The following is a 15684-nucleotide window of genomic DNA, read 5'->3' as shown; positions in this document are numbered from 1 at the left end:
CAACTTAAACTTATTATGCTTAAAATACAAGATTGTTTCCAGTGACTTTGTTTTTGCTTCTAAAGATTAGAAAACTGTAAAAAAAAAAAAAAATAGTTGATACATACACATGGTTCAGAAATCAAAACACTAAAAAAAAATAAGATTAGAAAACTGTGCTTGAGTTTGATAAGGGATATCAGTATATTCTTTCGCTAGTTTCTTGCATGACACATAAACTAGCTTCAAGGAAGTTCCAGGAATGATTTTCAAAAATGTTTGAGCAATGGTAACATCCACGTAATAAGTACCTTCTCCCAGGGTGATACTTTTGAACAATGAATTTATTTAAATATCTAAGATACAGAATATTTTTAAACATCTTATTTCTTTATAGGTATATGCCATGCAGTAAAATCTAATAAAAATGAAATGGAATAATTCCTCTTTATTACCTCCAGTATGTGGGTATACAGATCTATGTAAAGTTGAAAAACAAACCTCATAATGGTAAGGATTCTTACTATTTCCTCATGAATGGATTTTTCATAACTGGGTCACTGGATAATTAACTATTGGCCTGAAAAAGCCACTTAACATATTGTGCATCAACATGTACTAAAGCTGAAATAATACATTCCCAAGTTTAAAAACACTTCCTTCTTATGCCTTGTCTCACAACTGCAGAATACCGGAGGGTCTTGTAATTCTTGAATTTTAATCTTTGTACCACAGCTTTACAAATAATCTGGAGCGGGGCGCCTGAGTGGCTCAGTCGTTAAGCGTCTGCCTTCGGCTCGGGTCATGATCCCAGAGTCCTGGGATCGAGCCCCGCATCAGGGTCCCTGCTCCGTGAGGAGCCTGCTTCTCCCTCTCCCACTCCCCCTCCTTGTGTTCCCTCTCTCGCTGTGTCTCTATCTGTCAAATAAATAAATAAATAAAATCTTTAATAAAAAATAACCTGGAGCTTACAAATACAGCAGGAGAAGGAATCACCTAAACAGAATCACTTGGCTGGGCAGTAGGAGTCTCCAGGAGGATCCAAGTATTTATATGCAACTATCATCATGAAAAATGTCAGAGCTCCTTTGGTTCACCCACCGTCTAGAATGATGAGTGCTAGTGCCTTCCAATTCAGACACAGCTGTAAGGACATCAACAGGTATCCTTTTATTTTGTATCTATTGTTGCCTAATGGGGACAAAAATGATTATTGAGCATCTGCCAATTTGATAAAGTGCTACAATTATCCTAACCGTGTAATACCTATCAGCTTTTTAACAGGGGTTTAAGTGGAATATACCCAGGGAAAAGTAGCTTAAGTCTCTGAGTAGTTTTAGGATATATTTCATTATTTGGGACTTCTCCTTAGAAATCATGGGAAGGGAAAACTGTATTTTTCCACTTTAAGCCAAACTTGGACATACTAAAATACATATTTGTTTGATTTGAAGAAATCATTTTTTGAAAATCAATTAATGTAATCCATCATATCAACACACCAAAAAAGAAAAATCATATGATCATATCAGTAGATACAGAAAAAGCATTCGACAGAATCTGACACCAATTCATGATAATAAAAAAAAAAACCTCTCAGTAAACAGGAATAGAAAGGAACTTGATAAAGATCATCTATAAAAAACCTGCACTTGACATCATACTTAATGGTGAGAAACACAAAGCTTTCTAAGATCAGGTACAAGGCAAGGATGTCCCCTCTCACCACTCCTTTTCAACACTGTACTGGAAGTTCTTGCTAATAAAGTAAGGCAAAAAAAGGCACACAGATTGGGACGAGGACATAAAACTGTCATTGTTCCAAGATGACATGATTGTCTATATAGAAAACTTGAAAGAATAAACATAAAAACTTCTGCTCCCCCTGCTTGTGCTCTCTCTCTCTGTGTCAAATAAATAAATAAAATATTTTAAATAAATGAAGTTTGCATGAAGAGGCAAAAGACTCAGAATAGCCAATACAATATTGAAAAAGAACAAACTTGGAGGACAAACACTTCCCAACTTCAAGACTTATGATAAAGCTGCAGTAATTGAAACATTATGGTACTGGCCAAGGAATAAACAAATAGATGACACAGAATAGAGAGGACTGAAGTGGATCACCATCAGTATAGTTAACTGATCTTTGACAAAAGAACCAAAGCGATACAATAGAATTCAGTAAATGTTACTGGAACAACTGGAGATACACATGTAAAAAAAATCTAGACAGTTTCACCCTTCACAAAAAATTAACCCTTTCACCCTTCACAAAAAATTAACTCAAAATGGATCATAGACCTAAATGTAGAATGGAAAACTACAAAACTCCTAGAAAATAATGCAGGGAAAAACCTAGATGGCCTTGAATTTGCTAATGCCTTTTAAATACACCAAAGACATGATCCATGAGAAATCACAGATAAGCAAGACTTCCTTAAAATTTGAAACTTCTGCTCTCCAAAAGACAATGTCTAGAGACTGAGAAGACAAGCCACAGACTAGGAAAAAAATATTTGTAAAAGACACGTCTGATAAAAGACTGTTATCAAAATATACAAAGAACTCTTAAGACTCAACAAAATGAAAATAACCCAATTAAAATATGGGCCAAAGATCTTAGGAGACTCCTCACCAGAGAAGCTATACAGATAGCAAATAAGCTATGAAAAGATGCTCCACAGCATATGTCATCAGGGAAATTCAAATTAAAACAATGAGATACCATCACACACATGTTAGAATGGCCAAAATCCAGAATACTAACAACACCAAATACTAATGAGGATGTGGAGCAAAAGGAACTCTCATTGACTACCGGTGGGAATGCAAAATGGTACTGCCACTTTGGAAGACAGTTTAGCAGTTTCTTTAAAAATTACACATATTCTTACCATACAATCCAGCAATTACATCCCTTGGTATTTACCTAGAAGAAATAAAAACTATGTCCACACAGAAACCTGCACACAGATGTTTATAGCAGCTTTATTCATAACTGCCAAAACTTGGAAGCAACCAAAATGTCCTTCAGTAAGCAAAAGGATAGATAAACCGTGGTACATACAGAGAACAGAATATTATTCAATGCTAAAAAGAAGTGAGCTAGCAAGCCATGAAAAAACACAAAGGAAACTTAAATGCATATTACTAAGTGAAAGAAGCCAATCTGAAAGGCTACATATTGTATGATCCAAACTACATGATATTCTGGAAAAGGAAAAACTATGGAGACAGTAAAAAGATCAGTGGTTTCCAGAGATTAGGGGTAGAATGATGAACAGGCAGAGCACAAAGGATTTGGGGGTCCTGAAAATACCATAATGATGGATACATGTCATTATATATTTTACAAACCCACAAGATATACAACAACAAGAGTAAAAAATAATGTCAACTATAGACTTTAGGTGATTATGATCTGTCAATGTAGGTTCATCAGTTGTAACAAGTGCATCATTCTGATGGAGGATGGTGATAAGTGGGGAGATTATGCATGTGTGGGAGCAGGGGATATATGGGAAATCTCTTTACCTTCCTCTCAATTTTGCTGTGAACCTGAAACTGCTCAAAAAACATAGTCTTTTTTTATTTTTTTTTTAAAGATTTTATTTATTTATTTGAGAGAGAGAGAATGAGAGACAGAGAGCATGAGAGGGAGGAGGGTCAGAGGGAGAAGCAGACTCCCTGCTGAGCAGGGAGCCCGATGCGGGACTCGATCCTGGGACTCCAGGATCATGACCTGAGCCGAAGGCAGTTGCTTAACCAACTGAGCCACCCAGGCGCCCCATAGTCTTTTTTTAAAAGATTTTCTTTCTTTCTTTATTTGAGAGAGAGAGAGAGAGTGCACGAGAGGGGGGGAGGGGCAGAGGGAGAGGGAGAAGTAGAATTCCTGCTGAGCAGGGAGACCAATGTAGAACTCGATCCCAGGACCCTGGGATCATGACCTGAGCCGAAGGCAGATGCTTAACCAACTTAGCCACCCAGGTGCCCTAAAAACATCGTCTTAATAAAAAAAAAATTAAAACAAATTCTCCCATCATTATTGTGGATTTATCTAGTTCTCCTTGTTATCCTGTCAATTTTGGCTTTATGTATTTTAAACATACATTATTAGGTGAACACAGATTTAGATATTTTTAATCTTCCTCTATAATTGGACTTTTATCATTATACAATATCCTTCTACATTGCCTAGTAACACTTTTTCCCCTTAAATTCTACTTTCTCTGGTATTATTATAGTTACACTAGCTTTTGTGTGTGCATGTGCAAAAAGGGGCATTAGTATTTTCATGGTGTTTTTTTTCATCTTTTAACTTTCAAGCTTTCTGTATCTTTATATTTTAGGTGTATCTCTTGTAAACATTGGATAGCTGAGTTCTGTTCTTTTTTCTAGTCTGAGAATGTTTTACTTTAATTGGAGAGTTTAGCCCTTTAAATTTAAGGCAGGTGTGGATATATTTGGGTGTAGATATACCATTACATTATTTGATTTGTATTTGTCCCACTATGTCTGAATTCCTTTTTTTTTTCCTTTTTTCTTGCTTTTGTTTGAATAGAATGAGATTTTTTTCTGTTACTTTACTCCTCTGTTAGTTTGGTAGTTGTTCATTCTTTGACATTGCTTTAGTAGTTAGCCTATACTTATAACATGTTTTCTTAACTTGCTAAATTTAACATAAATTTATGTATTTTGCCACTCCTCAGACAATGAGAAAACCATGGGATACTTTATTCCATTTATTCTACTACCAACTTAAGCTCTATTGTACATTTTAACACCACATATGTTTTAAGCCTCATAATACATTATTATTATGGTTTTATACATCTAATATTCATTTAGATTTTTCCACATATTTATCTTTTCCACTGCTCTTAATTTCTTACTGCATTTTTTTTTGTCTTTTAAGCTTTTATTTAAGGGCAATGATCTATGATGTAGATTTTAGATCTTATTAAAAGCAGCCACGTCCATGGACTGCACATACTCCTCAAAAGCAGTGATCTGCTCCTCCAGCATATCTGTTCCAACTTTATCATCTTCCACTATACACTGTATTTGAAGTTTTTTAATTCCATATCCCCCTGCAACTAGTTTAGAAGAGCCCCAGACCAAGCTGTCTGCCTGAATGCTTCGGTCACACTCCTCTAGTTTTGCCCTATCTGTCTCATCGTCCCAAGGTTTCACATCTAGTAATATGGAAGACTTGGCAACAAGTGCAGGTTTTTTGGCTTTCTTTGACTCATACTGTGCAAGGCATTCCTCTCTTAGCCTCTTCACTTCTTCACTTTCCTCCTCATCATCAGATCCAAAGAGATCAATGTCATCATCATCTTCACTATCTGTAGCTCCACTTCCTGTGGTGTCTTCCACATTAGCAGGGCCATACTTGCCCAAAGCTTTCTTCACTCCTGGAAGGCTGGCCTTTTCCTTTTCACTAAGACTTGATGTGATTATACCAACGGAGGGCATGATACAAGTCGGCAGGTGGGGGGCCGGAGACTGCTTCAAATACTGCCACATCTGCTTGTGACGGCACATACCCCTCGATGTAGCTCTTGTCCGCTAGGTAGTCATTGAGCACCTGGAGGCCAGAGGGGCTTTTCAGGTCTCCAAAACCTATGGCGTCGGCTGATCCCAGGAACCGGGCGGCAGCAAAGGAAAAGAGGAGCAGAGGTAGTCGGCACCTAGCGCTAAGAAGAAGAAAAGAGGCTTCTTACTGCATTTTAAACCTTCCTTCCGGGGTTATTTTCCATTCACTCAAAGAAGACCATTTAATACTTCCTTCTGTGTGGGTCTGCTGGTGTCATATTCTCTTGGTATTTGCTTTTCTGAACATGTTCTTATTGTATCTACATTTTTGAAGGACATTTTCACTTAATATAGGATCCTGGATTTGCAGTTAATGTCTTTCTGCACTTTAAAGATACCATTCCATTATATTCTGGCTTACTTTTTTGTTTGACAAATTAGTTGTCAGTATTATTATTGCTGTTTTTGAAAATCCTATAACTCTTTTCTTTGCATGTTTTCGACTTTTCCTCACTGGTTTTGGTCTTTGCAAAGTCTGCTATGATGCACCTCAGGGTGGTTTTCTTTATATTTATCTTTATTGGGTTTTTTAGTGCTTCTTGAGTACATGGATTGTCTTTCATCAATTTTTTTATAGTTCTCAATATCTCTTCAAATGCTATTTCTGCACCATTATGTATCTTCTCTCCTTCTGGGACTCCAATTACGTGTATGTAAGAAATTTCTATTGAATCTCTGTTTCTTATGCTCATTTATGCATTTTCTATTCCTTTGTCTCTTCATGTTTCAGTACGGATATTTTCTTCTGACCTATGTTCCAGTTAACTAATTCTTTATTTAACAGTATCTAATCTGCTAGAAAACTCATCCACTGAATTATCAATATCAATCACTGTATTTTTCATTTCTAATATTTCCATTTGGTTCTTTTCTAGAGATTCTAATTTGTTCCTGAGATTATCAATCTTGCCTTTATTTCTTTGAAGACATTAAGCTGTCATTTAAATGTTTTTAAAGTAGCTCCCATTTATTTTTCTTTAATATTATTCCCACATACAGTTTCAGCTTAAAATTCTCAAATTATCTATTCTGAAGTACAACTGAATGCATGATCAGTATTTATAAAATTGGTTACTTAAAACCATTCATTGAAAATATATAAGCACATTTATTTTTTATTTATTTTTTTTAAGATTTTATTTATTTATTTGACAGAGAGAGAGATAGCGAGAGCAGGAACACAAGCAGGGGGAGTGGGAGAGGGAGAAGCAGGCTTCCCGCAGAGCAGGGAGCCCGATGCGGGGCTCGATCCCAGGACCCCGGGATCATGACCTGAGCCGAAGGCAGATGCTTAATGACTGAGCCACCCAGGTGCCCTGGAAATATATAAGCACATTTAAATAATAGTAGTGACTAAAAATTACATAGGAAGAGAAAACTTTTGTCCAATCTTGCTACTCTGTACATACATGAAATCAATGGGAGTTTTTATTTAGCTTACAAGTGACTGATACTCCTAGATTTCTGAAAAAATAATATCCTTTTTATCTGAGAAATCACATATTTCCCTTTCTAACTGACCAAGAAAAAAAATAATAGTTCTCCAATTTGTTATTCTCCTCCTTCCCCACACCTTTTTATTTTTTTAATTTTCTTTTTTAGAGGGGGGAGGGGCAGCGGGAGAAGAAGAGAGAGAATCTTAAACAGGCTCCATGCCCAGTGTGGAGCTCGACAAGGGGCTTGATCTCACTACCCTGAGATCATGACCTGAGCCAAAATCAAGAATTGGATGCTTAGCCTTAACTGAGTGAGCTACCCAGGTGCCCCCACACCTTTCTTTTTATTTTTTTAATTTTTTTATTTTATTTTGTTACGTTAATTACCTTGCAATACATCATTAGTTTTTGATGTAGTGTTCCATGATTCATTGTTTGCATATAACACCCAGTGCTCCATTCAATATGTGCCTTCTTTAATACCCATCACCAGGCTAACCCATCCCCCAACCCCCTCCCCTCTAGAACCCTCAGTTTATTTCTCAGAGTCCATAGTCTCTCATCATTTATCTCCCCCTCTGATCTCCCCCTCTTCATTTTTCCCTTCCTACTACTTTTTTTTTTTTAAACATATAATGTATTATTTGTTTCAGAGGTACAGGTCGGTGATTCATCAGTCTTACACAATTTACAGCGCTCACCATAGCACATACCTTCCCCAATGTCCATCACCCAGCTACCCCATCCCTCCCACCCCCAACCACTCTAGCAACCCTCAGTTTGCACAGCAAAGGAAACAGTCAACAAAACCAAAAGACAATCGACAGAATGGGAGAAGATACTTGCAAATGACATATCAGATAAAGGGCTAGTATCCAAAATCTATAAAGAACTCATCAAACTCAACACCCAAAGAACAAATAATCCAATCAAGAAATGGGCAGAAGACATGAACAGACACTTTTCCAAAGAAGACATCCAAGTGGCCAACAGACACATGAAAAAGTGCTCAACATCGCTCGGCATCAGGGAAATCCAAATCAAAACATCAATGAGATACCACCTCACACCAGTCAGAATGGCTAAAATTAACAAGTCAGGAAACGACAGATGTTGGCGAGGATGCAGAGAAAGGGGAACCCTCCCACACTGTTGGTGGGAATGCAAGCTGGTGCAACCACTCTGGAAAACGGTATGGAGGTTCCTCAAGAAGTTGAAAATAGAGCTACCGTATGACCCAGCAATTGCACTATTGGGTATTTACCCCAAAGATACAAATGTAGTGATCTGAAGGGGTACGTGCACCCCAATGTTTATAGCAGCAATGTCCACAATAGCCAAACTATGGAAAGAGCCAAGATGTCCATCAACAGATGAATGGATAAAGAAGATGTGGTGTATATATATATATACATATATATATATATATACACACACACATACACCATGGAATATTATGCAGCCATCAAAAAACCCGAAATCTTGCCATTTGCAACAACGTGGATGGAACTAGAGGGTATTATGCTAAGTGAAATAAGTCAATCACACCTTTCTTTTTAAACGAAAGATACTAAGCAGGTATTTTTAAAAGATCTCAGGTGTTGGGGCACCTGGATGGCTCAGTCAGTTAAGTAACTGACTCTTGGTTTCAGCTCGGGTCATGATCTCAGGGTCATGAGATTGAGCCCCACATCTGGCTTCATGCTCAGCACGGAGTCTGCTTGAGATTTTCTCCCTCTCTCTCCCCCTCTGCACGTTCCCCCAATCTCTCTCTTGCTCTCAAATAAATAAATAAAATCTTAAAAAATAAAATTAAAAAAAAGAAGATAGCAGTAAGGGAAGAATGGGGTGGGGGAAGTGGAGGGGGAGACGAACCATGAGAGACTATGGACTCTGAGAAACAAACTGAGAGTTCTAGAGGGGAGGGGGGTGGGGGGATGGGTTATCCTGGTGATGGGTATTAAAGAGGGCATGTACTGCATGGAGCACTGGATGTTATATGCAAACAATGAATCATGAAACACTACATCAAAAACTAATGATGTAATGTATGGTGATTAACATAACATAATTTCAAAAAAAAGTTTAAATTAAAATAAATAAATAAATAAATAAAATTTTTAAAAAAAGATCTCAGGTGTTGAATCTCCTCATGACAAGGTTTGTGAAACCACTAAATCCATTTGTTTTAGATATACATTATATTTCCCATTTCCATTTCTCCAAGTTATGTAACTATTTCAAAGTTTAAGTCTGGCTTCCATTATAAGAATATCTATTATATGTAAATCACTCAATAACAAACTGACATCACTATTCCTCAAACACATTTGGAAAAGGGATTAATAAATTCAAATTAATCCCAAAGGGTTCTATAGAAGGAACTTTGCTATAACCTAAGTGGGTCCAAAAAATCTATGACTAATGCATAAATAAAAAATCAGAAAAATTTGAGTCAAGCATATCTGCAAAATGTCAGAATTCCCAGAAGCAAATAATCTCTCATCGAATAGCTGTATATATAAATATATAGTACATAAATATATATACTATTTTAAAGTATTTGACTTAAAAATGATTCATTTCCTTTCATAACACTCCATTACTTCTTCCAGATAAGTTTAGAATGTAGCTCTCCCATCCATTCATTGACCTTTAATATTAATTATGCTGAGGTATCTCTACTTTGTAAGATAGACACAAAAGTCAGTAAATTGGAAATAATTTTTGGTCCATCCAATCTTAATCAGAATTAAACTGTTAGTGTACAATTTATGGGCTTACCCTCACATTATTAATCAATTTGGCATGGTCATCTACTCTGCCCCATAGTTTATAAGACTAGATAACATAAAAGCCTTTCTTAAAATTATAAGTTCTTACATTATGCTAAGTGAAATAAGACAACCACGAAAAGACATATACTGTATGATTCTACTTACATGAGGTATTTAAAGTAGTCAAATTCATAGAAATATAAAGTAGAATGATAGATACCAAGGGCTAAGAGAAGGGGGGGAAGCAATGTAGTGGGTACAGAGTTTCAGATGTGAAAGATGAAAAATTTCTGGAGATCTTTTCACAACAATGTGAATACACTTAACACTACTGAACTATTCAGTTAAAAATGGTTAGGATGATACTCTGGCTGCTATTCTGACTCAACAAATTTTTTGCCTTTTACTAAAAAAATAGGTAAGATTTTTTTTAAGTTCAAGTTTATCACATCAAGGGTATAATCTTAGCACATTAATCCTTTACAAAGGCAGTCTATTTAATAATATTCCGATAAGCAAAATTATCAGAGTAATGTCACCAAACATACTGTTTTTAAGGACAGTGAAGTATAACTTCAAAGAACTAGGATGCCAATACCTCCGATTATTTTCAAACTCCCAAATAATACTGGTCATATGAAGTCACTTCCCCTGAGACATTATATAGTTCAGGCAATTACTTTTCTCATTTAAAGTATATGTTAAAGTCACAGTGGTAATAAGGCAAGGTAAATCATTTCTGGCCAATATTTATAGGGGCTGCAAACAAGCCTGTAAGAATAGAGTGACATTGCCTGGATTACATGCTTTGTCGTTGCACTAAGTGATAGCCAGAAGGCCTATTTTTAAGAGCTAATTCTTAAATCATAAGTAAATAATTCAAGTGATATCAAAGCTCTTTGAAAGTATATAAAAAATTGGTATTATTAAAAGTCCTGCTAGAAAATGCTAATCCCATTATAGGAAAAACTTACTACTATTACTCATTTTTGACAAATTAATGCATTTCTGAGAAACTGTAATAGCTTTTGTATTGGCCTTAGGTCCCTATTTTCTACTCCTCTTTCTATCAGTTACTGCTCTGACTAGGGTAGGAAAAAGTTAAAGCATTAATATTGGAAGGAGCTTTTCTATGAGAACAACAGCATTTCTGACATGAGCTGAAGTTTCTGATTTAAAAGAATGGCAATTCAGTAAGGTAACAATTACAACCTAAATAAGAATATTTTTTTGCATACCCTCCAAAAAACTGTACAGATCAACAAGAAACATAAAACCACAAAAGCTGCATGATATCATCATAACTAGAAGACAAAAAAGAACAAAAAAACCCATCAAATTACCTGTAAGTGGAAAAATAAACACCAATTTCCAGTAGAGCTATCTTCCAAGCTCCTTCCTCAAACATTTGTGGAAACCTAGGGTGAACCAGAAAAACTGCAGTGGAGAAAAGAGGACAACAAAGGCCCTAAGACTGAATTAAATAGTCTCAAAGACTCTTATCTTACACCATATACAAAAATCAACTCAAAATGGATGAAATACTTAAAACATAAGACCTGAAACTAAGACTCCTAGAAGAAACATAGGACAAAAGCTTCATGATATTGATCTGGGCAACGATTTCTTTGACATAACACCCAAAGCACAAGCAACAAAAGCAAAAATAGTCAAGTGAGACGACATCAAGCTAAAAAAACAAAAACAAAAACAAAAAACCCGTCTTCACATCAAAGGAAACAATCAATAGAGTGAAAAGGCAACCAATGGAACAGCAAAAACATATGCAAATCACATTATCTGATAACAGTGAATATCCAAAATATATAAGGAGCTCCTGTAATTCAATAGCAAAAAATCAAAGAGTCCAATTAAAAATGAGCAAAGGACTTAAATAGATACCTCTCCAAAGAAGATATACAAATGATCAACACATATGTGAAAAGGTAGTTAACATCACTAGTCACCAGGGAAATGCAAATCAAAACCATGAAAGTGTGTCATATCACATCTGTTAAAATGGCTGTTATAAAAAGCTAAGAAATAATAAGTGTTAGCAAAGATGTGGAGAAAAGGGAACCCCTGTGCACTGTGGACAGGAATGTAATTTGGGACAGCCAGTATGTAAAACAGTATGTAGGTTCCTCAAAAAGTTAAAAACAAAACCAGTATATGATCCAGCAATCTCACTTCTGGAAATATATCCAAAGGAAATAAAATCATTATCAAAGAGAGATCTGCATTATCGTGTTCATTGCAGCACTGTTCACAGTAGCCAAAATATAGAAACAACCTAAGTGTCTGTCATAGATGGAGGGATAAATAAAATGTAATACACACATACACACACACACACACACACACACACTCACAAATGTTATATTATTCAGCCTTTAAAAAGAAAGAAATCCTGGAGCACCTGGGTGGCTCAGTCGGTTGAGCAGCCGACTCTTGTTATCGGCTCAGGTCATGATCTCTGGGCATGGAGCCTGCTTAAGATTCTCCCTCTGGCCGTATCCCGCCTCTAAAAAAAAAAAAAGAAAGAAAGAAAGAAAGAAAGAAAAATAGAAGAAGGAAATCCTGCCATTTGCTGCAACATGAGTGAACCTGAAGAACATCATGCTAAGTGAAACAAGCCAGATACAGAAAGACAAATACTGTATGATCCCACTTCTATGTGGAATCTAAGCAAGCTGAACTCATAAAAGCAGAGACTAGAATGGTAGTTGCCATCAACAGATGAATGGATAAAGAAGATGTAGTACATATATACAATGGAACGTTACGCAGCCATCAAAAAATGAAATCTTGCCATTTGCAACAACATGGATCGAACTAGAGGATATTATGCTGAGCGAAATAAATCAATCAGAGAAAGATAATTATCATATGATCTCACTTGTGTGTGGAATTTAAGAAACAAAACAGAGGACCATCTGGGAAGAGAAGAAAAAATAAAACAAGACAAAACCAGAGACGGAGACAAACCATAAGAGAGTCTTGATCATAGGAAACAAACTGAGGGTTGCTAGAGGGGAGGGGGGTGGAGGGATGGGGTAACTGGGTGATGGACATTAAAGAGGACATGTGATGTAATGAGCACTGGGTATTATATAAGACTGATGAATCACAGACCTGTACCTCTGAAACCAATAATACATTATATGTTAATTTTTTTAAAAAGTACATATATAATAAAAAAAGAATGGTAGTTGCCAGGAGCTGGGGGTTGGAGGAAATGGGCATTGCTGTTCAACCGGTATAAAGTTTCAGTCATGCAAGATGAGTAAGTTCTAGAAATCTGCTGTACAACATCATGCCCATAGTTAACAACACTATACTGTATACTTGAAAATTTGTTAAGAGGGTATATATCTCATGTAAATGTTCTTACCACAATAAAAAAATTATTTAAAAACAAGCAATATTTCAGGGAAGTTTCTCAATCAGTCTGAATCCTAGAATGAATGAAGACAATATGGAATAGAACTCCAACCCTTGATAGACAAGTAGTGTGAATGAGAAATAAAGCTTTATTGTTTAAAGTGAAAAAAAATGTTTTTTGAGGGAAAAAGAGATCAAAAACTATATGGACAAAATTCTTTTGTTCAAAAAAAATGAGCAAAAGATTAAGAGATGGTTCCCTAAAAACCCCCACAAAATAGCCCTTAAATATACAATAAGATATTTAACTTCACCCAAACTGATGGAAAAGCAAATTAAATCTACACCAGTTCTCACCTAGCAGATTAACCAAACCAAATCAAACCAAAACCACTTTGTAACACATTTTGTTGAGGTTGTGGGGGAACAGACCCTCTCCTTTTCCCAAGGCTGGGCTCCTTTTCATCTTTTAGGTGTCAACTCTGATGTCAGAGTGAAGACATTGACTTTCCTTGACCACTCAACACAAAGAATCTGAAAATGTTTTGTTAATTGCTTATTTATCATTTCTTGCCCCTACCCCGGAAAATAAGCTCACTGGAGGCAGGGACTTTACCAGTCTTGTTAAGTGCTGCATCTCCATAATAGATGTTCAACAATCATATGATGAAAGAATGAATGATAGATATCTAAACTCTTTAGAGAAAAAAATCTATCTGCAGTATGACAACTTTAGAAAAGACAGTATTTATAAATTCTAAAAATATGGATTCTCTTAAAATTCTAAGGACAGATTGATAGATCAGCATTTCTGAAGATGTGAAAATGTAGCAGGAATGAAATTCTAGCTTGTATAGGTTACCTTTAGCATTCCCGTTTTAACTTACAATTACTGTTTCTCACAAAGTGGTCCTGTTGTATTGTAATTACAAGCCTCAAGAAGCACACATCACTGTGTCTTCAGAAAACATATAGCAAGGTTATCGCTGGGAGATGAAATTACAGATTTTTGTTCTGTTTTTTTTTTCTTTGGAATTTTTGACACTGAGCATGAGTTATTTTTGTAATTAGAAAAAGGCAATAAATGTTATGTTTTAAAGGGAAAAAAGAAGTATAGTTCAGGAAGGAGCAAGAAGGACAATTTTTAATGTGAATACGTTCCATCCCAAAGTCTACCAGCCCAAGCAGCATCATTGGGAAGAAAAGGCCAGGTGTTTGCCTTTCAGCTGCTCAATTCAATACAGCGAGCGGGTTTGTTGCTGTTGTTCTTGTTCTTGTTTTTAATGTGTTCTCCCAAATGCTGAGAGCGGTGTTCCCAAGCCTTGAAAAATATATTTATGTAGGTGAGTCATGCCAACCTAAATCTGGCTGGACAAGCAGGAAGTCTAAGTACATTTAAAAATAAACTTCACTTTTGAGTCGATCCACAAGAATGATGTTTTGCAAGCTGACAGTATCAAGTCGGCAACTTGGGTACTTGTCACAAATACAGATTCCCGGGTCCTAGCACAGGATTCCAGTCAAAATCTCCAAGACCAGTCTAGTTTGGGCAACATGAAGCTGGAACTTGGGGTAAGCTTGCACCTAGTCCCCATCCATCTCCAGAACCCTGGGAAGATGACTTTTTGTAGGAGAGCCTTTCTCTTTCCCAAATGCAGCACTCCGGCATAGCGCCCGGGCCCCCATACTTACTGTCAAGCAGTACTAGCGCAGCAAAGCCAAAAGGAAAACAGAAATGAGAGGAAAAGCTCCTGACTCCCCACCCTAGATAACTCATCACAAAAGCCTGGAAAGTGATTTTCATGCATTTCATCTTTATCTGAATCCTTTAAAAAAGCTGTTTGAGTATTTCATTATATCTTCTGGGAGCATATGTAGTGTTTTCAGATTCTCTCACAAATCGATATTATTTCTCAATAGCTCTGGGAGAGAGCAAAACATTGATCAGCTATCCGCAGAGCATACTGCCACAGGGATACCATCTTCTCAAACATCTACTGACAAAGGCAGCATGTCCAAAGGCTCATTGGCTCATCTCTTGCCAGAGCTCCTCAGAGAAGGAAAGGTTGGGCTTTGCCTATTTCTCCCTGCTGCCATGTGTTTGCATGTTACCTGAAAGAAAACGAATGAATCCTATTTCCTCCAAGGACAGCAATTCGAGCTGAGCCCAGGCAGCAGTGATGCAACGGGCGTTGGATTCATCATGCCCACAGTTCTGCACCTGTGTCCCTGCCAGCAGGAGCGAGGCAGCGCAACCTAACGCTTTGCTCAGTCACCTCCCCGGGGACGACAGTGTACACACCAAGGAAAACAAACTCATAGTGCACATTATTTCTATTAAGCAATATGTACAGTTCATGTAAGCCATTCCCTAAAATGTTGTATCTTATTATAAGGCTTAAACAATATCATATAAATATATCTGCACCTTGTCTGCTGATCACAAGGATAAAATCCTTCCGGGCTGTGGAGCTTCTCTTTCCATGGCAACCAACAAGGCAACCAGT

General features: G+C 36.7%; 1 protein-coding gene across 1 annotated transcript in view; it reads right to left on the bottom strand.

The window, feature by feature from the left end:
* Positions 1–4932: 4932 nt before the first annotated feature.
* Positions 4933–15684, bottom strand: part of LOC116622864 (elongation factor 1-beta-like) — a 36458-nt gene continuing 25706 nt past the window's right edge. Inside the window, 3 exon segments of the mRNA XM_032389596.1 lie at positions 4933–5427; positions 5429–5681; positions 11137–11211. Coding sequence (XP_032245487.1) covers positions 4933–5427; positions 5429–5681; positions 11137–11211 — 823 coding nt within the window.

This window comes from Phoca vitulina, unplaced genomic scaffold, assembly GCF_004348235.1.
Source record: "Phoca vitulina isolate PV1807 unplaced genomic scaffold, GSC_HSeal_1.0 scaffold55, whole genome shotgun sequence".
Classification (NCBI taxonomy): domain Eukaryota; kingdom Metazoa; phylum Chordata; class Mammalia; order Carnivora; family Phocidae; genus Phoca; species Phoca vitulina.
The sequence above is the reverse complement of the archived record's forward strand: the minus strand, read 5'-3'. Positions and strand labels throughout refer to the sequence as shown.